The sequence below is a fragment of the Oncorhynchus nerka genome, linkage group LG3 (assembly GCF_034236695.1).
Source record: "Oncorhynchus nerka isolate Pitt River linkage group LG3, Oner_Uvic_2.0, whole genome shotgun sequence".
Classification (NCBI taxonomy): domain Eukaryota; kingdom Metazoa; phylum Chordata; class Actinopteri; order Salmoniformes; family Salmonidae; genus Oncorhynchus; species Oncorhynchus nerka.
In genome coordinates this window covers 48,692,694-48,705,435 of record NC_088398.1, presented here as the reverse complement: position 1 = coordinate 48,705,435, position 12,742 = coordinate 48,692,694, and the positions used below count along the sequence as shown (strand labels likewise).

At 42.4% G+C, this 12,742-nt stretch overlaps 1 protein-coding gene across 1 annotated transcript in view; it reads right to left on the bottom strand.

The window, feature by feature from the left end:
• LOC115109884 (contactin-associated protein-like 5) overlaps positions 1–12,742 on the bottom strand; it is a 48,802-nt gene that overhangs the window by 33,372 nt on the left and 2,688 nt on the right. Inside the window, exons 2-4 of the mRNA XM_029635135.2 lie at positions 3,408–3,555; positions 1,394–1,597; positions 56–240 (exon numbers count right to left, since the gene is read on the bottom strand). Of these exons, the coding sequence (XP_029490995.2) occupies positions 56–240; positions 1,394–1,597; positions 3,408–3,555 (537 nt within the window). The remainder of the gene's footprint in view (positions 1–55; positions 241–1,393; positions 1,598–3,407; positions 3,556–12,742) is intronic.

The window sequence follows — 12,742 nt, the reverse complement described above, 5'->3', positions numbered from 1 at the left end:
ACTTGGTCTGAATAAGTATCTGACTATTCTACAGTATATGTTAGCATAAACACACCTCATAGTCCACCTCCAGAGAGTCTCCTTCCCCCTTGGTCCTGAAGTGCTGTGTGTGGGTGTCCATGGTGAGGTTGACCTGCTTGTTGAAGCGCTCGATGAGGACAGAGTGCCAGTGCTGGTCATCCAGAAGACTGCCCAAAGTGACCGCAACACGACCACTGCTGAACCGCAACCGGGTGTCATCTGAAGACAAAGAAACAGAGAACAGATCATATGGTTACTTTAATATTGATATAGATATTGATCATAAAACAGGACGGTTTATCGAGGAAGAGGGAGCTCTTATAGACATTCTGAAAACAAACTACTTCAGAATGGTCTTCCCCAGACTCAGCTCTACACAATGTGGATCCTTAACAGTCTGAGTCCAGCTAGTAAATGGAGCTCAGGTGCAGTGGTAATTGGAAGGGCAGCAGAACACAAACATTCAGTTACCCTCCCAGACTGCTCCCCAGGCTCATTTTAAATGGTTCAAAAGACTCCTTCATCTGTACCCAGAGTCCCTTGTGTCCTGTTACCCATTACCTCTGCCCCTTGACCTTTCTGATGACCTCTCCCAGGTTGAGGTAAAGAGCCAGCCTGCCAGGTCTGTGCACATTATTTTCCAGTCAAAGTTTATGAGAAATTTGCTTGTTTGATGCACAATTCATAACATTTAGATGTACAATACAAAAGAGAAAATAGACTTAAAATATGTAAAATATATATTTTTAAATGCCACCAATCAAAAAGGGCACATTCTTCCTAGGAGAGCAAACAGGCAGGTGGTCCAGCACCACTAGAGCCTTATCTGTGCACGTGCCTTGCAGCCTGCCCCGATGTGACAAACTCACCCATGTTGAGGAAGAGGGCCAGCCTGCCCCGGTGTGACAAACTCACCCAGGTTGAGATAGAGGGCCAGCCTGCCCCGGTGTGACAAACTCACCCAGGTTGAGATAGAGGGCCAGCCTGCCCCGGTGTGACAAACTCACCCAGGTTGAGATAGAGGGCCAGCCTGCCCGGTGTGACAAACTCACCCAGGTTGAGATAGAGGGCCAGCCTGCCCGGTGTGACAAACTCACCCAGGTTGAGATTGAGGGCCAGCCTGCCCCGGTGTGACAAACTCACCCAGGTTGAGGTAGAGGGCCAGCCTGCCCCGGTGTGACAAACTCACCCAGGTTGAGATAGAGGGCCAGCCTGCCCCGGTGTGACAAACTCACCCAGGTTGAGGAAGAGGGCCAGCCTGCCCGGTGTGACAAACTCACCCAGGTTGAGGAAGAGGGCCAGCCTGCCCCGGTGTGACAAACTCACCCAGGTTGAGGTAGAGGGCCAGCTTGCCCCGGTGTGACAAACTCACCCAGGTTGAGGTAGAGGGCCAGCCTGCCCCGGTGCAGCTCCAGAGTGATGTAGTCACCCCTCTGACCCTCTCCGTGGAGCAGCACCCCCTCAGCCTGGTGGCTCTTGAAGCGCAGCGAGATCACATCCTTCACCGTGCTCATGGACTTCTGGTTAAACCGGTAGAGCAGGGAGCTTCTGCCATCAAAGTCTGCCACGTCTGACTCTGAAGGCAATCAACAGACAGTGAAATGGGTTGTCATTGGGATACTTGTCCCCTGTCACTGTGAGCTTCATACCTGTTATGGTAATGTGGCTATATCAGTGATGGCATTGAAATGTATTATGCTGGAAGCCATTTCCATGTGTAACTGGATGGGAACAATCTCTGACATACACCTGTTATTTTAATAATTACTGCACATGCTCTAGTGCTCACCCCTTTCGGTCATACTACAAAATTGATTCCTGTAAGTCCTCAAGAATGCAAGTTATGAATTTGTCATGGGGGCATTTTCAGATTTTCCAATGTAATTTAGTCATTGGAAGACCTAGAGGACTCATGCATAGATACATGAATCTGTAACACCAGTATTGTAATGACATTGCATAGCAAGTCTCTCTCTTCTCATCTCTCTCTCTTCTATTCTCTTTCTATCTCTGCTCTCTGTATCGTGAATTGATCAACCTGTTTTATAGTTTGAATTGAGATGTGTATGGTCTCTCCTCGTTGAGGTGCATGTCACACAGCATTTATTAGCAGAGCACACATTCATCCAACATTAATACAGGGATCATGCTGTGGAACAGTTCGGCATTATGAAAGTGCTCACTCAGAGTTAAATACAACTGTCTTTCACAAAGCAGTAATTCACTGGCTGATCCAGTTAATGCTGCTTCAGAATGTGTGTGAGAGGCGTCCCAGTGTCCCTTTTATTTATACAGAACAAAAATATAAATGCAACATGCAACAATTTCAAAGATTTGACTGAGTTACAGTTCACATAAGGAAATCAGTCAATTGAAATAAATAAATTAGGCCCTAGTCTGGATTTCACATGACTGGGCAGGTGTGCAGCCATGGAGTGGCATATTCTCACCCACTTGGAAGCCAGGCCCACCCACTGGGGAGCCAGGCCCAGCCAATCAGAGTTTTTCCCCACAAAAGGGCATTATTACAGACAGAAATACTACTTAGCACACCCACACCCCTCAGACCATCCCACAGGTGAAGAAGCAGGATGTGGAGGTCCTGGGTTAGCATGGTTATGTGTGGTCTGCAGTTGTGAGGCCGGTTGGATGATGTTGTTAGAGAAATTAACATTAAATGATCTGGAAACAGCTCTGGTGGACATTCCTACAGTCAGCATGCCAATTGCACGTTCCCTCAAAACTTGAGACATCTGTGGCATTGTGTTGTGTTACAAAACTGCACATTTTAGAGTGGCCTTTTATTGTCCCCAGCCCAAGGTGCACCTGTGTAATGAGCATTCTGTTCAATCAGCTTCTTGATATGCCATACCTGTCAGGTGGATGGATTATATTGGCAAAGGAGAGGGATATAAACAAATTGTGCACAACATTTTAGAGAAATATACTTTTTGTGCGTATGAAAAATGCCTGGGATCTTTTATTTCAGCTCACGACACTTTACATGTTGCATTCATAGTTTTGTTCAGTGCATTTAGCATTACCCAGGCAGAGACTGGCTCTCAACTGTCATGCCTGCCTGGCAGTCACTGTTTGTCTCTGTTAGCTGGTGGGAACATTTGTGATAAATGAGAGAAGAGCATCAATATCAAAATACTCGCTATCTCTATTTCTGCACTTGTCCTCAAACGTCCTGCTTTCATCAAAGGGTATACACAAAAGTAGGGTGTTCTGGATGTAAGGGGTGTTCTGGTCACTCACTGTGGCATTATGATATTAGCTGAATGTGTATGGTCTGTGTGTAAGGCCTGGTGGTCCCTTTATTGCAGGCACACCCTAATGTGTATGGTCTGTATGTTAGAGGTAGGGGTGGTCTGGTCACTCACTGTAGGCACAGCCGTACACCTCCACTCTGAGTCCCACCCAGCCACTGGGGTTCCAGTCAAGCGGGACAAAGCGCAGGAAGCGGCTTCTGATAGAGTGGGACAACTTGTGGTGAATGACACTGTCAGCATTCACGTTCCCCACAAACCTCTGGAGACACACAGCAGAGAGAGAGGAAGGGAGAAAAGGCAGAAGAGTTAGATGCAATGCCAAGTGTTAATATACAGGGGCGGGGTATTCTTGAGGGAACTGTATTCATCAAACAAAACCAGAAATTACAGCTCCGTTATTAAGGGAGTCACTGTTAACCAAGCATGGCTCTCTGAACTGACCTTGTATCTTGCAGAGGAATTAAATAATTAAAAAGGGTTTTGTGTCGTCTAGGACTTAATGTTTTGGATCATAACATTAAAGAGGGTTAGTTTCCAAGAACTGTTAAAGATACTGTATTAGTATTCTGCAACAAAACAAAACTTGTGCCATATGTTTCTCTTTAACTGACCCTACTTTTAGATAAAACATATAAAATGTGTTGCCTGGGTTGGGGATCCTGGGAGGATCCTGGGAGGATGTCCTCCACTGCACTAACACACACTTCTGTGGATGGGAAGTAGATGGGAAAAAACAATTGGTATCATATTGTCTGCTCCCAGGCAGATAACAATGAATATCTCTCACTGAAACTGTGAGATGTCATTATTCTTCGTAATTTCCATCCCCCTGTCCCCCTACCCTCCACTGCATTAATAATCTGCACCATGGAGGCTTAGGGGGGTGAACAGAGAGAGAGAGAGAGAGAGAGAGAGAGAGAGAGAGAGAGAGAGAGAGAGAGAGAGAGGAAACTCAGATGACTGATCACAAGCAGCCGTCATAACGAATTCGAGGCAGGTGACGAGCTAAATCGATAATGATGTGTATCACAGAGTAAAGGAAAGATGGATTGTTGACACCGGAGCTCCAGGCTCAACAGAGTCAAGAAATGCCATTAATTCACTTCTCCCTGCAGCTGAAAACACAATAGCAGATGGGGGAAGTAGTAGAAGAAGCACAAATTACACACACATGGAGTATGGTGTTACCTCTCTGAGGGATAGACTCTACAGAGATTGGTCTCTGTAGATAATGAAGATAATGAAGAAGAGGCAGTCTTACAAGGTAACTATTTAGGCTATTATTTTGATTTATACCCATGTGTTTTTTATTGTGAGTCCATTTAAGTGGAGCCTGGTGACTGTATTTTAGAAGAGGTGCACAAGCTAAGCAATTACAAATGTAACTCATGTCTGTGCAAGATAAGCATTTGCAAACTCACTGGGGTTTACTCATCCACTCAGACCATGCAGGCTATTGTAATGCATATCCTCCACAATGTAAAGTAACTTATTTAGCAAATACAATTTGATAAGCGTTTGCTTCACCAAAATGTGGCATACATATTCATTACTGAGAAAAAGCTATCCATACCACCAGTAGCAGTGTGTGGGTAAAATCCCTGGGGAAGCCAAGCCAAGTCAGGAAAATATCCATATTGCAATCTATGTTGTGATAATTGCATTGTTTGTTCTATAACCTATTTGTTCATACACCATCATGATATACACTAAGGCAGACACAACAAAACGACAGCCGTCACACAGTGGTGGAAAAAATTCAATCACATATGCATTTGTTACATCCCAAAGCCGGAGAGCAACATCTGTCTATGTGAAATCCACAAAGCAAATATTTCATGTAACAAACAGTTAAATAGTGGAGAGCAGGGATGGGCAACTCCAGTAGTGTCACACTTTTCTCCCCATCCCTAGCAAACACAGCTGATTCAACTAATTGCATTCTAAACTGAAGATCATGATTAGTTGATTATTGGAGACAGCTGGGGCTGGGGTAAAAGTGACACCAATCAGGCCCCCAAGGACTGGATTTGCCAATCCCTGGTGTAAAGCATGTTCAAGCACGTTAATGCTTCTGACAGTTTACTAAACAACTACTGATTTGGACCAATGGAGAGTTAACGCAAGGCAGCACAAAGAAAACAGAAGCACTGCCTCCGCTATTCCAGCACCATTTCAACTTAAACATTTCAACGTCATTAAATCAACTAGGCTATATACACTTTGTCTAATACAGTGAAAACAAATGTAAAGACACCAAACGATTTAGCCCAATCAATGTTGTTAAATTGATAAAGTGACCTTCGTTAGGAAAACAAAACAATCCATGACCAGATTCAGAATGTCTTTTTTTTATGATTTTTTAAGAGTTTGGGATTATGATGATTCCATGTTTATTAGTGTTTTAATTTTGGTACTGATTTCTCTGTGTGTGTGTGTGTGTGTGTGTGTGTGTGTGTGTGTGTGTGTGTGTGTGTGTGTGCGCGTGTGTGTGTGTGCGTGTGTGCGTGCAAGTAGAAAGAACATGTTGACTCACCCTACTTGTAGACTGGTTGGACACCAATGCCATCCTCCTCTCTTTCATGTTGGCAGAATGGTCCACGACTCTGTAAACACTTTTAGTTTTTGTTGTCTTAGGCTACCTAACTAAAATGCTTGACAGCCTAATTTCCTCACATGAGCAAAAATTAACCAGCTAAGTTATCTTGCTTGTTAACGTGAACTTACTAGGCAACATCTAAGCTAAGAGCATTGGGCCAGTAACCGAAAGGTCACTGGTTTGAATCCCTGAGCCAACTAGGTGAAAAATCTGTCAGTGCCCATGAGCAAGGCACTTAACCCTAATTGCTCATGTAAGTCGTTCTATATAAGAGTGCCTGCTAAATGACTCAAATGTAAATATTGACTTCACCTTGGGCTTTGAACAGGGCACCTGGCTCACGCATGGGAGGCAGCACCGGTTCTAAAACTGGAATGCGATCAACTTTCACCCAGTGCAAAACGAGCCTAATCAGATCTATATTATTTGCATTCTGTTTACCAAAGTAGTTATAAAGGAGATATAGCACAAGAGCAACTTAATCTTAAAGAGATGCCCAAAAGTTTACTTCACTTTTGTTCATCAACACCAACCTAATGTTCGACACAAACCTAAACACCACAAACACTTCTGCAAACACAGCTAACAGGCATGTCAATCCTTGATTAAACACCCTTAGCACCCTCTTCCTGACGGATTGAAGAGGAGCTATCTGAATATGTTTCTATTCTGTCATTACTGTAGTCTACAGTTTTTTCAACAAACCTTAAATTGTGTTTTGCACACTGTTTCACCGGGGTAGAGGCTTTTGCTAATTGACGGAAAATACAACTTCCTTAATAAGCACAGAGGGGTTTACATGAAAATACCGAAACATTGGAACTGAAATTTCTTTATGATGTGTATTTGGACCAGAGAGCATCAATCTTCTCAAACGAACTGATGGAAACATAAATACCAAAGTAAACAAAGTTCCAATAAACAATGGTACAAAAAAAGAACAACATTGTTAGACTATATGCACAAAATAATACAACATTTCATAGCTTAATAGCTAGCTGGTCACCCACAAACATGAGTCATTCCTTTCTTTCTCTCTGGCTTTGTCTAATTGGATGATTAACAACTGTTTCATGAGTGTCATCCTGTTGTTCCCAACATGGCCTATACTCCCTGTTGTTCCCAACATGGCTTTATACTCCCTGTTGTTCCCAACATGGCTTTATACTCCCTGTTGTTCCCAACATGGCTTTATACTCCCTGTTGTTCCCAACATGGCTTTATACTCCCTGTTGTTCCCAACATGGCCTATACTCCCTGTTGTTCCCAACATGGCCTATACTCCCTGTTGTTCCCAACATGGCCTTATACTCCCTGTTGTTCCCAACATGGCCTATACTCCCTGTTGTTCCCAACATGGCCTATACTCCCTGTTGTTCCCAACATGGCTTTATACTCCCTGTTGTTCCCAACATGGCCTATACTCCCTGTTGTTCCCAACATGGCTTTATACTCCCTGTTGTGTCGTTGCAGTGCTGGCCTTGCTATGTGACTCCTAAGAGACAAAGACTGAGGAGATTTCCAAGAATAGATAATCATGTTGCCATTGTGACCTGGTCTGGCACAGAGCAGAGATAAAAGGACTGCAGCTCTGGCTGTGTCTTGTGGCTGCGGGTGTCGGTGTGTGTGTCTCTTTGTGTGTGTGTCTCTCTGTGCGCGCGTGTGTGTGTGTGTGTGTGTGTGTGTGTGTGTGTGTGTGTGTGTGTGTGTGTGCGTGTGTGTGTGTGTGTGCGTGCAAGTAGAAAGAACATGTTGACTCACCCTACTTGTAGACTGGTTGGACACCAATGCCATCCTCCTCTCTTTCATGTTGGCAGAATGGTCCACGACTCTGTAAACACTTTTAGTTTTTGTTGTCTTAGGCTACCTAACTAAAATGCTTGACAGCCTAATTTCCTCACATGAGCAAAAATTTACCAGCTAAGTTATCTTGCTTGTTAACGTGAACTTACTAGGCAACATCTAAGCTAAGAGCATTGGGCCAGTAACCGAAAGGTCACTGGTTTGAATCCCTGAGCCAACTAGGTGAAAAATCTGTCAGTGCCCATGAGCAAGGCACTTAACCCTAATTGCTCATGTAAGTCGTTCTATATAAGAGTGCCTGCTAAATGACTCAAATGTAAATATTGACTTCACCTTGGGCTTTGAACAGGGCACCTGGCTCACGCATGGGAGGCAGCACCGGTTCTAAAACTGGAATGCGATCAACTTTCACCCAGTGCAAAACGAGCCTAATCAGATATATATTATTTGCATTCTGTTTACCAAAGTAGTTATAAAGGAGATATAGCACAAGAGCAACTTAATCTTAAAGAGATGCCCAAAAGTTTACTTCACTTTTGTTCATCAACACCAACCTAATGTTCGACACAAACCTAAACACCACAAACACTTCTGCAAACACAGCTAACAGGCATGTCAATCCTTGATTAAACACCCTTAGCACCCTCTTCCTGACGGATTGAAGAGGAGCTATCTGAATATGTTTCTATTCTGTCATTACTGTAGTCTACAGTTTTTTCAACAAACCTTAAATTGTGTTTTGCACACTGTTTCACTCCGGGGGTAGAGGCTTTTGCTAATTGACGGAAAATACAACTTCCTTAATAAGCACAGAGGGGTTTACATGAAAATACCGAAACATTGGAACTGAAATTTCTTTATGATGTGTATTTGGACCAGAGAGCATCAATCTTCTCAAACGAACTGATGGAAACATAAATACCAAAGTAAACAAAGTTCCAATAAACAATGGTACAAAAAAAGAACAACATTGTTAGACTATATGCACAAAATAATACAACATTTCATAGCTTAATAGCTAGCTGGTCACCCACAAACATGAGTCATTCCTTTCTTTCTCTCTGGCTTTGTCTAATTGGATGATTAACAACTGTTTCATGAGTGTCATCCTGTTGTTCCCAACATGGCCTATACTCCCTGTTGTTCCCAACATGGCTTTATACTCCCTGTTGTTCCCAACATGGCTTTATACTCCCTGTTGTTCCCAACATGGCTTTATACTCCCTGTTGTTCCCAACATGGCTTTATACTCCCTGTTGTTCCCAACATGGCCTATACTCCCTGTTGTTCCCAACATGGCCTATACTCCCTGTTGTTCCCAACATGGCCTTATTATACTGGCCCTGTTGTTCCCAACATGGCCTATACTCCCTGTTGTTCCCAACATGGCCTATACTCCCTGTTGTTCCCAACATGGCTTTATACTCCCTGTTGTTCCCAACATGGCCTATACTCCCTGTTGTTCCCAACATGGCTTTATACTCCCTGTTGTGTCGTTGCAGTGCTGGCCTTGCTATGTGACTCCTAAGAGACAAAGACTGAGGAGATTTCCAAGAATAGATAATCATGTTGCCATTGTGACCTGGTCTGGCACAGAGCAGAGATAAAAGGACTGCAGCTCTGGCTGTGTCTTGTGGCTGCGGGTGTCGGTGTGTGTGTCTCTTTGTGTGTGTGTCTCTCTGTGCGCGTGTGTGTGTGTGTGTGTGTGTGTGTGTGTGTGTGTGTGTGTGTGTGTGTGTGTGTGTGTAAGTGTAAGTGTAAGTGTGTCATTGAAAGTGAGAGAAAGCAGGAGAGGGAGAGTGGGTGTGTTAGAGAACGTGCCTTTGCCTATGTGTGTATCTTAAGTGCTATAAAACCACTCTTTTCATACACAGCACATAATAATGGCTAACCTTACAGGTGCAGAGTTGCTGCAACCTGGCAGACGCAGGCAGCTGGTGTTCTCTCATTAGCCTTCTCAGCCTGCACCGCCGTCAGCAGGCCATTACCTTTGAACTTCCCTTGTTAAAATGCCAGACTGACGTCAATTCATATCTCCGTGTGGCGTGCAGGTTCAAATTGGTCGCCCACCTTTGGAGTGCCTTCATTAGGGGAGTCTCACTAACTAGCTGCCACTCATCCAATTGATCCCACCGTTTCTGTTTCTTCAGGCATGGATCAAAACCAAATGACACCTACTATCTTCTCACATGGACAGAAGAAATGTTATGACTATTTAACAGGTTAGTTAGATGTAGTATTCTGTGTGTCATTGATTGATTGACAAAAAAACAACTGGAATGTTCTTCGTTTTTAAAATTAATTAACTGAGGATTGATGAGTCTCAACTTCGGTTATATGACTTGAAATACAGTTGCGGCCTAATACTGTGAGCTCCAAAAGTCAAATCAAATCAAATTGTATTAGTCACATCCGCCGAATACAGTGAAGTGCTTACTTAGAAGCCCCCAACCAACAATGCAGATTCAAAAAAATACGGACAAGAATGAGAGATAAAAGTAACAAGTTATTTAAGAGAAGCAGGGAAAAATAACAATATATACAGGGGGGTGCAGGTACAGAGTCAATGTGCGGGGGCACCGGTTAGTTGAGGTAGTATGTACATGTAGGTAGAGTTATTATAGTGACTATGCATAGATGATAACAACAGAGAGTAGCAGCCGTGTAAAAGAGGGGTGGGGGGCAATGCAAATAGTCTGGGTAGCCATTTGATTAGGTGTTCAGGAGTCTTATAGCTTGAGGGTGGAAGTTGTTTAGAAGCCCATTGGACCTAGACTTCGCGCTCTGGTACCGCTTGCCGTGCGGTAGCAGAGAGAACACTATGAGTAGGGTGGCTAGAGTCTTTTTAGGGCCTTCCTCTGTCACCGCCTGGTATAGAGGTTCTGGATGGCAGGAAGCTTTGTGATAGTGATTTTATTGGGACAGTGATTCTTTTGTTGTTGTTTTGGCTCTGTACTCCAGCACTTTGAAATGATACAATGACTATGCGGTTAAAGTGCACTGTCAGCTTTAATTTGAGGGTGTTTTAATCAATATCATGTGAACCGTTTAGAAATTACAGTACCTTTTGTAGATAGTCCCCCCATTTTAGGGGACCAAAACTATTGGGACAAATTCACTTATATGTATGTTTATTAAAGTAGTCCAATGTTTAGTATTTTGTCCCATATTCCTAGCGCACAATGATTACATCAAGCTTTTGACTCCACAAACTTGTTGGATGCATTCGCTGTTTGTTTTGGTTGTGTTTCAGATTATTTTATGCCTAATGGAAATGAATGGTCAATAATGTCTTATGTCATTTTGTCCCTTTTATTGTAAACAAGAATATGTTTCTAAACACTTCTACATTAATGTCTATGCTACCATGATTACAGATAGTCCTGAATGAATCGTAAATAATGATGAGTGAGAAAGTTCCAGACGCAGAAATATCACACCCCAAAGACATCCTAACCTACAATAAGAGAGGAGTTTAGCATTTTATGGGTGGGTATGATATTTACGGCTCTGTAATTTTGTCACTCATCATTATTCAAGATTAATTCCGGATGATCCATAACCATGGTAGCATCCACATTAACGTAGAAGTGTTTAAAAACATATTCTATTGTTATTTACAATAACGTTGACTACAAAATGACACAGTACATTCTGTACCATTAATTTCTATAGGGCACAAAATAATCTGAAACAAAACCAAAACAAGTTGAGCAAATGAATCCACGAGTCACACGCTTGGCACTCTTGCACCTCCCTTGATTAATTCCCAATTTTTCTTTAAATAAATAAAACATTTGTTTATTCTCCACATGTTGTTATTGGATTGTCAACATTGGAGAACCCATTTTATTTTTGTAAACTTTTTTTATTGAGAAAATAAAGACAAATGGCATGGACACAATTATTGGCACTTAGGAATTAGCACAGCCTTTGGCCAAGATAAGTTCCATCAAATGCTTCTTGGAGCCACCAATGAGCTTGCTGCACATTCCTACTGCAACTTCTCAGTAGCAAACTGCTCTAATTCTTCAATGTTTGAGGGGTACCCTCCACCAACTGCTGCTTTCAGCTCTCGACATTGGTTATGGATGTGATTCATATCTACACTCTTCTCTGGCCACTCCAGAACAATATTTTTGTCCATTGAATTTGTCTTTATTTTTTCAATTAAAATGGTAAACTTAAGTTGGTTGTGCATTTGGTTCTGCAATGTTAAAAATAGAATAACTAGGTGTGGGGACCAAACACTTTTTTTCTTCAATTTGAACTTTTTTTTTTAAGAAATAGGGAATTATTTTAGAAAAGTGTAGGGGTCCCAATATATTTGGCCACAACTGTATCATCTAAACTACTTGACTGATTTCAAAGCACTGCATGGCATTTATACCAAGCGTAGAGGGAGGGGGGGGGGGGGTGATAGCTTAAAAGCCATAGGCTGCTTATTCTCATCTCTCATTCTAATTCTATGGGCTCTACATCCGCTTACTTTAACTCACTGAAGAACGAATCAAATTAACACCACACGCTCATTCCTTGCTTTAATTCTTAATAAAAACCCATATTAATTACATAGACTAGAGTGTAGCCAGCCACTAAACTGTGGGCTGCCATAGTGTCTTCGTAATAGGAGACTGCTGAGAAAACAAGCTGCTGAGAACACTATGTGATTTACAGTTAGAAGCTTGTGGTTAGTGAAAGGTATTGACAGACCAGAGGTTGAACCAGAGCCACAGAGAGGGTTTATTTGCTTGGAAATCAACGATGGAGTGAGATGCATTTACAACTGTCTGGTACAGCTTATTTATTAAGTACATTTCCAATCAAAAAGCATACGTTACATTTTCTTTGAGTTAATAGTGAAGACGTGTCAGGTATCTACGACAGGATATATAAAGTAATGGGGTCACTTTCCTGTGTATCATATAAGCTCATTAAATAATTATTGGATATATAGACAGTTCATAAGGATGACCTCAAATTCAACTATACCAGCAATTTCAATATTTACATAAATATGTTTCCTCAATCTGACTTGGTAACT